Raw genomic sequence first — 14410 nt, 5'->3', positions numbered from 1 at the left:
CTTAGTTTTCCTTCTGCCCCCTTCCTCTCTCCTCTCACTTCAGGGTTACATAAATGCCTCTAAATAAAAAAAAAATAAAAATAAGACAACTTAAAAGGAAAAAACTTATAAAACTTGAAAATATTTGGGAATCCAATGGGAAAATTTCCTATTTGTTCACATTATCTCTGAGTTCAAATTCCTTAAAAGAAGGACCATACGTTAGTACAATGCCTTGGATTTCAGATTGAAACATTTGAAAATACTTTTCAAGAGCAAGATAGAACTTTAAGACTGCACTGATACAAATTTAGTGTGATATTGATTTGTCTCTTGTTATAAATATTGAAATTAGCATTCATTTCTTCCTTTGTGTTGAATGAAATTGTTAGAATTTCAGTTTATACATGAGAGTTTGAAGACAGTAGGCATAATGTTAACACGCTTATAGTAAATTTAAAAAGTAAAGCCAATGATAAAAGTCAGAGGAAATATAGTTTTCACACATACAGTTACACTCAAAGCATCCAAAACGAGATATTAAACTTGACTGATTTGATCTCAATGTAATTGACACAGGTATGTGGCAGAAAAAATGGGCGGTAAAGTTTCAAAAGAGAAACTACATGATTTCAGCTGGGAACTTCATATAAGTGAACTAAAATTTCAACTTAAATCCAATGTTATACCAATTGGACTGATCAAAAAAGGAATCTTCTACCATCGAGCTTTGCTTTTCAAGGTACTTAAGATGTTTTGCCTCACTTGCCAGTAGGTACAAATGTTTGTCGTTATTATAATGGTATGAGCCATTGGCTAACATTTAACTGGCTAATATTAATCCTATCGTTTAGAGTTACTTCTATTTGAGATATATATGTAACGTGTATATTTGCCAGACTATCAGAAGCATATTCATTCAACATTTATCATACATCTACTATAGGCCAAGGGCTCTCCTAAGGTCTGGGAATATAGAGATACTAAAGTGGCAGCCCCTACCCCAGGTGCCTAAGCCCGACTTGTGGGTTCTAAGGAGATGTCAGGGAAAGTTTCAGGGGATGAAGTGATATGCAGCCTGAGTATTAGAGGCTAAGTAGGATTTCAGCAGGTAAAGAAGGAAGACAAGAGCATTCTAAACAAACCAATATTTTATACAAAATAACTGGAATGAGAGCCCCTGGTCCGTCTGAGGAGTGTAGAGTAGTTTGTCTGGATGAAGGAAAGAGGAGGGGTTGGATGAGGCTAAGGGCCAGATCACAAAGCACCATGTGAGTTTGCACTTGATCCTAAAATCTGTGAGTAGCCACTAAATGTTGTTAAGGGGAAAGCAGCAACATGATTTTGAAAGACCGTTCAGGCAACAGAATGGGGAATCAATTAGAGCAGGGGCAGGACTGGAGACAGGAAGACCAACTGGAAGGTCATTGGAGCAAGAAATAGAGGTGACCTTTACTAAAGCAATAGCTGTGAGGACGTGGAAGAAGGTGTGAATTTACAGGGAGATTTAAAACAGTTGGGTGTCTGCCTAGGTGTGGTATGAGGGACTGCATGAGAAGAACAAAGTGATTTTCAGGTCCTGGGCGGGGCAACTGGTCATGATGGCATTATTCACCGAGACGGGGACACTAAAGAAGGATCAGATACGAGAAAGAGGGGGTGATTTTTTTCTCCATTGTGTCAAGTGTCTGGAATATAATAGGAGCTGCAAAAATGGTTTCTGAACTCTAGACTGAATGTATAAGATTCCTATCCCCTCCCAAATACCTACAAACCTCTTTACACCCATGTATATCTTGCTTCCAGTTCTGAGCGAATTCTATCTCTAATCCAAATGCCAACCTTCCGTATTTTCTTGGATTTCTTGCTTTATCAAATTTTCTCCTCCTTAAATCTCTTTCTCTCTACTAGCTGTTTTTCCTTTAAAATCTAAAGTTAAGTCTGTACTCTTTAAAGAGGAAATAGAAATCTTTTCTCATCATAGCTACAACTACTCCTATGGCTCCTATTACCATGACTACCATCATTTTGAGCTACGTGTCAAGCACCTGATAAATGCAATCGTGAAGAGTCTCACAAATGCCAAAGGTTGAAATTACTACCCTTGTTTGAAAGACAAGAACACCGAACTCAAAGAGAGAATTTACCCAAGGTCAACCAGAGGCCCAGCTGGAACCCGTACCCATGCCTGTCTGAATCAAACCTACCACGTTGCTTCTATCTGTAGACAATTCTTATTCCAGGTCAAAATTCAAAGTCATCTCAGCACCTTAGTCATCTCAGTCCCTCCTTAGCATGCCTCATTTTTCTCCTCAGCCCACTGCAGCCTGGCCTTAGCTCCCTGTCTTACTTGATATGTCAAAGAATTTGTCACTGATCCTTCTCATCCCTTGACACCACTCTCTTTAGTAACTTCTGTCCTCTCTTTCCACCTCATCTCAGTGGCCTTTGGTGACCTCTTTTCCTCCACGCCCCTTCAATGTGGGGGTCCCTCACGGTTCCAACCCAGACTCTTTTCTCACTTTATGTACTTTCTACGGTGCAGTCCTCCTGTCACGTGACCTTAAACACTAACTGCCTAAGGTGCCCAGATTCTTTCCTCTGTCCCACAGACCTCTCCTGATTCCTGATCTGTCTGCGCTCCAGCTGGCTGCACCCGAGCATCTCCTAGGCACTGTATTAGTGTGCTCATGCTGCTGTCTCAAAATACCATACACTGGGGGGCTTAAACAGTAAACATTTATTTCTCACAATTGCGGAGGCTGGGAAGTCTAAGATCAAGGTGCCAGCAGAGTCAGCATCTGGTGAGGACCCTCTTCCTGGTTTGCAGTGGCCACTTTCCGCCTCTGTCCTCACATCCCGGACAGACAGGAGGCTCTGATCTCTTCCTCTTCTTACTAAAGCATTAATCCCGCAGTGGGGGCTCCATGTTCATGACCTCCTCTGAACCTAACTACCTAAAGACCCATCTCCCAATACCACCCTACTGGGGATCAAGGTTTCAGCATATGAACTGGGTGGGCGGGGGAGGAGACACGAACATTCAGTCCATCTCATTATGCCGAACTCAATCTATTACCCTCACACCTGCATGGAGTGACACAATTCATTAGCTGGGTCTTGCCCACCCCTGACGGCCTGACCGCTAATACCAATGATAAAATCTTTTATCCTTCCACCCTCCTAAATTGTTCACTCCTGTGAATACTCTTCATCTTCCCTATTTTCTTCCACTTTGTTGCCTCCTTTTTGGCTTTACTTTTCCCCCTTGGCAGCCTAGATGAATTATCCTTAGACCTTATAATTGGCTCACTAACTTCCCCCACTTTCTTGACCCCATCCGTCCTCCCTACTGCCTTGCCAGTCCCCCCGGGGCCAGTCGGATTGCTTGCCCTTTCCACTGTGACACTCGGGCTATGGAACTTGACAGTGGGGAGTGCCACAGCCGAGTCAGCGTGCCCAACTCATGTGGACAGTCATTTGGCCTGGCCACTCTTTTCCAGCTCCTGGTCACAGGCTTTTCCTTTTCCCGCAGCAGCTCTGCCCCACATGTCTGTCCTACTAACACTTTCATCTCTGCCTCTTCCTCTAAGCAGACGACTTTGTTTCGCACTTTGCAGAGAAGATGGAGACTTTCAGCTGGGAACTCATTCAACTCAGTGGGAGGCAGTACCACCCTGAGGCTAGGAACTCAGACTCTGGGGACAGATTCCCTGGCTTCCACATTAGGTCACCACTTACGGTGACCTTCCTCAGGAAAATGATCTGGCCTCAGTTTCACTCTCCATAAAATGGGATACGCAATCGTTATCTATTTCACAGGATTATTTTGATGATTTAAAGTGCCTTGACATGGAGTTAAGAGAGCAATAAATATTATTTCAGAGAACATGTTTATTTTTGACTCTCTACCCCACTAGACAATGAGTATAAGAGGATTCTTGTACCAATTCCAGTGGGGGGAGGGGTGGCAGGCCCGGGGTGGGGGGAGCAGGTTTTATACATCCAGCCAATCCTCAGACATCAGCTAGGTCAATGCAACTCAATTCTGACACTACCCACCTGGGGACAGCGTCAGACCCCACAGGTTACGGGCTCACTCCTGCAACACTGCACCCTCCCCGCCACACAAACTTCAGCCAACCAGTCACAAGCCCGGCTGTCATCTGCGCTTCTGACCAGCCCACTATAGATTGGAGGTTCCCAAGAACACAGCCCCTCAGGGTTGATTAATTTGCCAGAGGGGCTCACAGAACTCAGAAACATTTTACTTACTAGATCACCAGTTTATCATAAAAAGATATAACTCAGGAACAGCCAGATGGAAGAGATGCATAGAGAAAGGTAGGGGGAGAAGGCTTGGAGCTTCTGTGCCCTGCTCCAGGCGCCCCACTCTCCCTGAATCTCCACGGGGTCACCAATCCGGAAGCTTTCCGAATTCTCACCTTTTGGGTTTTCAGGGAAGCTTCATTTCATAGCCATGATTGATGAAATCATTGCCACTGGGGGCTGATTCAACCTGCAACCCCTCTCCCCTCCCCAGGTTCAGGGTGGGACTAAATGTTGTAACCCAATCATAAGATTGGTTCCCCTGCCAAACAGCCCCCATCCTTAAGTGCGGTCCAGAAGTCACCTCATTAACATAAGGAAAGACACTTTTATCGTTCTCATCACTTAGGAAATTCCAAGGGTTTAGGAGTTCCGTGCCAGAAACGGGACAAAGACCAAACCCGTATTTCCTATTTTAAATGACAATACCACAGAATGCCATCCATTTGGATCCTGTTGTATTCTAGTTGACTGTTTGCCAGGCAGGCTCAGACTTGATAGGATGGAAGGCTCTAAAAGTGACAACCATGTCTTAATTATCTTGGTCCACCCAAAAAAGACTACCTTGGTGAAGTCAATACACAGTAGGTAATCAATAAATCACATTAATATATAGATGGATTTTTAAAACAACACAATTCTTGTCTTCTACTAGGAACACCTATTGAGTACCTACTCTGTGCAGCATTCATAGCTCTAGGCCCTTGACACGTATTCATTCCCTTCATCTCCATAACCACCCTGCTAGGAAGGAGGTTCGACTGTTGTTATCCTCATTTCTCAGATGAAGAAATAGAAGTACAGAGAGGCTGAGTCATTTGCCTGAGGTGACAACAACTAGTAAGTGGCTGAGCCAAAATTCAAATCCAGGCAGTCTGAGCAGTCTCTTAATCCACTATGACATGGCTAAGAAGTTTCCAGATTATTTTAAAGGTACTTTTTAAATAACTTCAAAATCAGGACAAACTGAAGAGAGCGCTTCTAAGGAACATAAGCCACTCTGGAGGAAGTGGCATCAGGCATCCCAAAAAGGGCCAACCCCCTGCTCACGGCAGCGTCCCCATCACACAGAATAAATCGGCAAGAAAGAGGTCCCCACCAGTTTGATCCCTCCATTCAATCCCACTGCATAGCACACCCACAGAGCAGCCTAGAAGCATGGAAAGATTGATAGATGCGGTAGTGCTGAAAGCCCGTGGAATAGCTATTCTCCAATGACGTTATCAATCTTGTGCTGATACAATGCAGTGTAACTGCCTGAAAAATGTCACTTCCCAGCAGGACCTACACAGAGATTTTGAGTCTACAGGATCTTGGGGAACAAGGGAACTTACCACATTTTATTGGCTCCTATCACAATATTCCACATCTTTTTTCCAGCCTCCTTTCTAAGCACTTCTTTGCAAGAGTTGTGTATTTCCCCTTCAACAAGGTGGGTCTTCCAGCTAAGGATTTTTCTCCGCCCCTCTCCCTCCTCACTTTTGGTTGATCTTGTGTTTTCTCCCACAGGCGCTGGCTGATAAAATTGGCATCGGCTGCTCTCTGGTTCGTGGGGAGTATGGCAGAGCCTGGAATGAAGTTAAGTTGATGAATGAATCTCGTAAGGGACTGATTGAGGCTCTCCCTCCCGCTGAGGTGTATATCGTTGACCTCATGTTCCATCCAGGCGGGTTGATGAAGTTAAGAAGTAAAGAGGCAGATCTTTACAGATATCTCTAAGCTACCAAATGAACAAAAAGGGGTTCACACAAGAAGTGCATTATATACACTTCTTATGAAGTTCACCAATTGATTTTATTTCTTTAAATAAAAGTATTAGAAATGTTCTCTCTGTGTAGAAATGAGGACACTTGGATTGAACTTGGTGGTGGTGGTGGTTCTGATTTCAGGTTCTTGGCAAGAGTTCAGTCTGATTAGATCCTATTATGCTCACTGTCCCTCATGTAAAGTTTATTATTGTCAAAATTAATCCACCCCACTATTTCCCGAGGAGCCTCTCTGTCCGTTGGGAATCATGTGGTAAAGCACCCAGCTGCCGGCCGCTGTTCCTGGGACAATACCGTGGCCTCATGCCTGTCATTCTTCACGCCCAGAATGGTTCAGGAACACTTGGTTAAATAAACTCAGTAGTATTTTTTTTTTTTAAGATTTTACTTATTTATTTGACAGAGAGAGAGAGAGCGAGAGAGGGAACACAAGCAGGGGGAGCGGGAGAGGGAGAAGCAGCCTTCCCGCTGAGCAGGGAGCCTGCTATGGGACTCGATCCCAGGACCCTGGGACCATGACCTGAGCCGAAGGCAGACACTTAACGATTGAGCCACCCAGGCGCCCCGTAAACTCAATAGTGTTTTATGTCTTCAGTCACCTTGTCCCACTTTCTTAAAGTCAGATTATTGATAGTTCGAATATGTATAGATCGATTTTAGTATTACAAATTCCTTTCTAAAATTTTTTTGTTCACACTTAAAACAACGTATTATTAAGAACACTGTCTAATATACTTCACTGAACTAAAAATCTTTCTAAAACCCATTCCCATAAACTGTGTTTGTCTTTGGTCCTATCTTTGTTTTACTTGAAGATATACCTCCAGTTAAAAACAATTCTGATTTGCTTCTACACATTTTCATGCTGGGTCACAAAAATAGTTGTTTTGAATTTATGTAGCCTAAAAATTCTTTTTTGGAAAATTTTAGATATAGAAAGAGAGTAAATCTTTGTGAGAAATTGTGTTTTCAGTATTGAGAATGAAACAGGGAGCAAACACACATTTTAAAAGATAAATCAAAACTAGTAATATGATGACTCTCATAAAGTATATATATCCTCGCCTGACTTTAAGTCTAAAGTTTACTGTAATCATTTTACTAGAAGGTTTTCAAAAGTCAGATTGATTTTAGAAATTAAGGCTGAGATGATTCTACACAAACCGATGGTAACTTCAAAGAATTTGTATTTCCTTATTTCAAAATAAAGTTCTTTATATCAAATGGTGTGGTAATTATATTTATCATGCAATTTCGTGAACTGGTGCGTGGATTATACCCGTCTAAGCATTTTCAAGTCTGTTTTGATCCAGAACACATTTAAAGTGGATTACAAAGATATGTAAGATGTAACAAGATAAAAATAAATGAAAAACAGGCATAAATGTTGGAAAGAAAGTTCGACAAGGCCAGGAATAAGCTTAGAATTTGAATGCATCCATGAAAATCCCATGCATATGTTAGCAGTGGGTGAGAAGTTGACGCTAAGCTCTCTAGCAGACAATGCAGTGGGAAATGCTATCAGTTACATGATTTATAATAGGGTCCGCTAGCTAAAAGCACAAAGCAGTTTCTCAGGAGGAATAAAGACCAGGGGGATTCCTCTTTGGGAGCTTCATACAGATGACAAATGTAATATAGAAAATAACATTGTTGAAAAACAACCTCCTAGTAAGTTCTGGAAAGGGTTTTTGTAGGCAATGGCCTAACAGCAAAATGGAATGAAGCAGAAATTGCATTCAGAGCCCCTGTGCTGTGGTTCATGTAGACGTGATATTCTTCAGTCTGGTCCAAGCCAAGGGCCATCCCCCACCCCTTTTCTCATCTTAGAAACATTTATGTATAATGTCTCTCTCAACTGGCTTCTAGGTAATTATTGCACAGGTTTGAGTTTCAATTCTATTTTTAGACAGTTCTTCGAAGTTCATCTATTTTGTGTTACCAAAAGACAACACATTCACAATAGCAACACAAAGTATAAAGTACCTAGAAATAGATTCAATAAGAAATACACAGGAAAAACTATAAAATTTTAATGAGATCTGAATAAATGAAGATGCACATCATTTTCCTTGATGGAAACTCAACAATATAAAGATTTCAGTGTTCCCCGTATTAATATACACATTTAGTAACTCATTTAGAATCCCAATGCATTTTCTTTTCTGAAACCTGACAAATAGTAAACTTTATCTGGAAGAATGAATACATGTGTATGCCAATAATATTTGCAATAAAAAAATGAAGAGGAATTGTGTCTATTATATATCAGAACATATATTAAAAAGTAAGAAATTAGTATGGAATGGGCATAAAAATAGAACAATATTAAGAGTACAGATACAGATACATTATATATATATATATATGGATTATATATAGGTGTGTATATATATATATGGATTTAGTGTTGATAAAAATAGCTTTTCTGCCAGGAGCAGGGCACAATGATAGCCTATTCAGTAAATGACTATGAGAAAGTTATTATCTTGGCAAAGGAACATCCTCTCTATTTCTGACAGATAAACTAGAAGCCATAGAGGAAAATATCTGACAAGTTTGGCTCTGTAAAACTTTAAATTCCTGTTCAGAAAAATACAGCATCAGCAAAAATATTTCTGTTCGGCAAAATAAAATGTAAGCAAAATCATAGGGAGGAAAACATTTGCAGCATACGTAACAGACACCATGTCAATATCCTTAACAAATAAAGAGTTTCTGTAAACCAATGAGGAAAAGATAATTCACCTGGAGAATAGTCAAAGACAGCAGTATTTCAGTAAGACATCTATACAGTGGCAATAAACCCCAGATTTCTGATCGCAGTAGCTTTTCTTTTGTCACTTTACATGTCAAACCCAGGTTGGTAGAAGGGGCTCTGCTTCACACAGTCTCCCAAGGACCCAGGCCGACAGCAACCCCTCTGTTTTGTAGCAGCACTATCTGGAATACAGGACCTTCTAAGCCACTGCAGTGGGAGGAGAAAATGCCGAGGATCTCCTTCAGGAATTACGTGATTTGGGCTGACATAGCATGTGATTCGGTCAGAACTAGACCCGGGAAATATGGGGTGATGTCTGGAACCAAGAAGATCTGAGTTAGAATCCTACCCTGTCACCTAAATAGTGTGCGAACTCTGGCAGCTGTTGTGGTTGTGAGGTTTCAAAACAATTTCTATAAAGTAGCTTGTTGTTACTCTGTCAGAATCAAAGGCCTCAGTGTGTATACTCACATATGTACGCATCCCTTCCTGCCCCTAATCACACACCCGTCTGTCATTTGCATCATGGTCTTATTTCATCTCCACAGCAGAGTTATTAGGCATATAGATTTGGGAGCAGAGCCTCTGGTGACAAATTCAGTCCAAATTTAAAACTTGGCTCCTTACTAGCTGAGTGATTTTTGGATAAGTCATTTAACTTCTCTGAGCCTCAGTTTTGTTCCTTGTAAAATTCCTAAACAACATAGTGTCCATGGAAGGATTATACAAAGTATACAATATGCAAATATTTCTTATTTTCCAGAAGAGTAAACTGAGGGACAGAGAGGTTAAGTACTTTTGTTAAGGTCATACGGGTAAAAAAAGGTAGATGCACAACTTAATTTCAGCTCTGACTCTAAAATCTGGCCCTTTACCGTTGCTATTATATTGCCTCTCAATATTAAAGGCCTATAGAATTCATACATAAAATCATAATAGAATTTGCCCTGTCCAACAATACTTAGTATTTGTAAAATTGTGATTTGTGGGTTGTTTATTGGCAGATCCTACAGATCTCTTGTCCTGAGTTCTGCAAGAGCCTTTTTTGAAGTCATTATATATTCCCACCTGACGCTTTGATGGCGATCCTTTGAAGTCAAGTCCACTTTTATCATTAAAATAATTATATTCATGATTTTAAGAGCACAAGCCTAAGCAAAGCTTTTGTCAGTTATCTATATGATGATATTCAGGTCATTTTAATGAAAGAATAGTATCTTTAACTATTAAACTGTAGATAAGTGATTTGTTACTATTGCATTGCTTTAAGAATCTACCCCCAAACAGTGATATTTTCCATGTAATTTTCATAGAGTCAGTTGATCCAACCCTTAGTAGTACTGAGTTAGAGGGGGGGGAAAAAGCAACTATCACCACCAGTATGTGTATTCCAGCCTTTCTGTGAAGAATTCTAAAGGAAATTGCACCATCTCCCAAAACTCCCTAAGTCATATCTCCAGATTACTCCTTTGGCAGAGGAATAACATGGTAATATCTTGTGTGTGTACAAGCGTGTATGTGCCTGTGTTTACAGCTCTCTTTTCTTTTTTTCTTTTTAAAGATTTACGTATTTATTTAATAGAGAGATAGACAGAGCCAGAGAGCACAAGCAGAGGGAACGGCAGAGGGAGAGGGAGAAGTAGGCTCTGCACTGAGCAGGGAGCCTGATGCAGGACTCGATCCCTGGGATCATGTCCCGAGCCGAAGGCAGACGCTTAACCATCTGAGCCACCCAGGCGCCCTACAGCTCTCTTTTCTATGCTCACATAATGTTCTGTTCATACCTCTTCAGCACATTTGGGGGGAATTCTTTATTCTACATGAATCTGTTTATTTCTTTAGATCAGAGGTCACCAAGTGTTTTCTGTAAAAGGCCAGACAGTAAATATTTTAGGCTTTGCAGGCCATGGAGTCTCTGTTGCAACCATTCGGTTCTGCTATTGTAGCATAAAAACAGCCACCGATAATGCCTAAACCATAGAAATGTACTTACCGAAAAACGTGTGGGCCGGATTTGGCTCATGGGCCAGTTTGTCAACCCTTGCTTTCAGTGATGAGCATTTTGAGGGTATGGACATGGAAATAGTTGTACTTTACTTAGCCTCATCTCTGAGCACCTGGCTAACATTCAGGGGAGCCCCCCCCAACACTGCCATTTTGTCTTCCTTCGTTTCTTTAGGCTCTAAGATGGATCTACTTGATATTAATCCAATGGACGCCAAAGCAGATGCCTTTTTTTTCTATAAGGATGAGGACAAATTTGACCTCTCTAGAAAAGAAAAGAAAAATATTCCTGTCTTCTGAAGTGTGAAGTATCTGAGGTTTTACCCCAGTGGCAAGCTAACTGCCACAGTTTCGTGGTTGCTGGCATAAGACATGAGACTCCTGGGTCAGAGACAAAGGACTTTGTTACTCATAGCACAGCAAGCAGCATGAGCCAGTGCAGTGTGTTAATCCTCCTTGCTCCCAAGTGTCATGGGGACAACCTGGATAGACCCAGAAGGATGCCTACAGGTGCAGTGGATTGCATTTCAGGAGGGGGACCCTAGGCTTAGAGAGCCCAATCTTTTATAATGGGCAATAAACATACTTACCCTTTCACCAGAGGGAGACACTATATCTTCCCAGGCTCTGTGCCAACATCCATGAAAAGATAGTCTGGAACAAAGGGCAGTTAGGAAGCCTCTGTTTAAAAGACATGCAGAAACAAAGGAAACTCATGGAGGCTTGTCTCCCAGGAGCTTGATCAATCCTTACAGTATAAAAGGCTTTATGGAATTTCTCATCTATAAAATAGAGATAATTGACACATGGTTATGGAAACCTACCCTAGCCATTATCTCTATAATTATATATATACATTTTTATAAAATTTTATATAAATACATAAAAGTTTATTATATATCAGTTCAATGACTTATGTATCAGCTCAATGACTCATGAGTCCAAATTTTCTTTCTTGACAAAGGAGTGTTGGTGAGAAAGTATGGTAATTATCCTCAATATCATCCCACTAATCTTTTGTCTACAAGTTCAAATCCAGATTCAGATAAGCCTCACTTTCTCCCCTAAGCTTCCCCAGATGCCTTTTGCTCTTCTGATGACCTCTATAACCCTATCTTTGGCACACATTTTGGCTTTTCCCCATATGCTTACTGCCCGGCACTGCCATTTTCCTAATGCACGTAACTATCGGGGACTAGTTCAGAGCACACATGGTCCTTGGAGTCAGAGAAACTTGGGTTTGAGTCCTCCATCTACCATTCTTAGCTGTGGGATGTTGAGCATTTTCTTGTCTTTAAAATGAGGATGTAAGGGACGCCTGGGTGGCTCGGTCGTTAAGCGTCTGCCTTCAGCTCAGGTCATGATCCCAGGGCCCTGGGATCGAGTCCCACATCAGGCTCCCTGCTCGGCCAGGAGCCTGCTTCTCCCTCTCCCACTCCCCCTGCTTGTGTTCCCTCTCTAGCTGTCTCTCTCTCTCTCTCTGTCAAATAAATAAAATAAAATCTTTAAAAAAAATAAAAATAAAAATTTTTAAAAATGAGGATGTAATAATAGTGACCTCATAAAGTTGCTCTGAGGAATAAATAAGATAGTGCTTGGGGGCGCCTGGGTGGCTCAGTTGGTTAAGCGACTGCCTTCGGCTCAGGTCATGATCCTGGAGTCCCGGGATCGAGTCCCACATCGGGCTCCCTGCTTGGCGGGGAGTCTGCTTCTCCCTCTGACCCTCCTCCTTCTCATGCTCTCTGTCTCTCATTCTCTCTCTCTCAAATAAATAAATAAAATCTTAAAAAAAATAAAAATAAAAATAAGATAGTGCTTGTAATGTGCTCAGTACGGTGCTAAACATAGTAAGCAGCTGACAACTGCAAGCTATTATGCTTTGATCTCCTGCAACGAGACGGAAAGCTATTTCAGGTCTGGCAACTACCTTACTGGCAGACTTGCTAGCACAAGGATAACTCGAACGATATTTGTTGACTGTCTTGACGCCTTAAACTAACTGACTTTAAAGACTAAAATGGGATTTTCATTTTCATTTGAGTACTTTTGAAAGAAGCCGTGTGGTCAAGAAGAACACTGTCATCTCTGATTAGGTACTGGTTTCCTTTTACCTTTCCGTGTAGAGGAGCTAATGACTGCACAGCCACTTTTGAATTTGTGCGACGGGAAGTGAAAATTCAGAAACGCTCACTGTCTTTGGAGCTTGGGCTGAAATCACCCTCATCCTGCATGTGTGCATTCCCGTGTAACCAACCCCTTGCCTACCCGCAGGATGCAACCTGTCGTGAGTGCTTCATTAGGAAAGCGTGGAGCATTGCTTCCATGGTTTAATGATTTTGTATTGCTGCTTGGCCCAGCTTGCCTGTGATTTTGAATGATTCTTCTTTCATATTTACCTTTTAAAGTAATCTGTGTAGTGAAGACTTCTCAGGTCCTTGTTAACTCACTAACAGAGCATAAAGCTCCATATTGCCTAAGATCTTGCCATCATCCAAAATCTGCAAAGGAGCAGGCCCTTGTTCTTACAAGTGCCCAGTAATCAGCATCTGTTTTGGGGATATTTCAATCACGAGCGTCTGGGTCTGTCCTCAAGATGATGAGCTGAGAGCCGTCAAATTCCTTTTCCAGCTCATAGGTATCAGCCCCCAAATCCTGCAGACAGTCCGACTCTGATTATCTTGAGAAAGTCCCAGTTTGTTTTACACAAGAACAGCCGGCACACAAATGGAATCAAGCACTTCTAAGTAGTCATTAATCATACTGATGAGAACAGCTGAAACAAACAGTGTTCTCTCCAAGTACTCACATATCTGACATACAAATCAAGTGATAGGCCAATTAGTTATTTATAGGTTCCTTTCTTTGAAAAATCTTAGTGCCTATCTTTCCTCTTTGATTCCATGGTCTTTACTTTTAGAAGGAAAAAACCTTGAAAACCCCAGATGAATGCATTTATATTTATATTATCAAGTCATTTATCTGCTAAATCACTGAAAGTCAATCCTGCATACACAATTTTCTAGCTGTGTGATTTCGTTTATTTGCTTCCCGGAAAAAAAATTTAATTTTAACTCTATTAATACATATAAGAGAGACATGCAGAAAGAGAGATCAATAGGATAGATGCTTACAGAATGGAAAGCTTGGCTTATATGCAATTATTTATTCCTTTAAGGATTAGGATGAGAGAGAAAACTTAAGTGTTCAGTGAGATGAGATTTTCGTTATGCAGTTATTTTCTCTAGCCAAACAAGACAATAATAAAATAAAAAATAAAAAGGGAGCTAAGAATTGCCAGAGGTGGTCGTCACTGCCCCACTCAGAAGTAATAATATGGAACCCACCTTAGCTGGCTTTAAGGATCAGCCCAAAATTTAGCAACAGGAAAGCCCTCTCCATGCCGGGAGCCACAATTACTAGCTACACAGACCTTATTGGTGAGTTAAAAACATTTATGGGATCAGTCAAATGCTCCCTTCTCACTCATGTTCTTTACTAAATGAGTGCCCTGGGACTCAGGATTGCCATGTGCCATGCTACACCATCACGTTCAGAGAATATGCTCACAAAT

General features: G+C 41.3%; 1 protein-coding gene across 1 annotated transcript in view; it reads left to right on the top strand.

Annotated features, from left to right (window-relative positions):
* The window catches only part of ARMC3 (armadillo repeat containing 3), an 89890-nt gene extending 83863 nt beyond the window's left edge, over positions 1–6027 (top strand). The window contains exons 18-19 of the mRNA XM_021696750.2: positions 559–721; positions 5818–6027. Coding sequence (XP_021552425.2) covers positions 559–721; positions 5818–6027 — 373 coding nt within the window. The remainder of the gene's footprint in view (positions 1–558; positions 722–5817) is intronic.
* Positions 6028–14410: the final 8383 nt, after the last annotated feature.

This window comes from Neomonachus schauinslandi, chromosome 5 (assembly GCF_002201575.2).
Source record: "Neomonachus schauinslandi chromosome 5, ASM220157v2, whole genome shotgun sequence".
Taxonomy (NCBI): Eukaryota; Metazoa; Chordata; class Mammalia; order Carnivora; family Phocidae; genus Neomonachus; species Neomonachus schauinslandi.
Note: the sequence above shows the minus strand (reverse complement) of the source record. Positions and strands in the feature narration are given on the sequence as shown.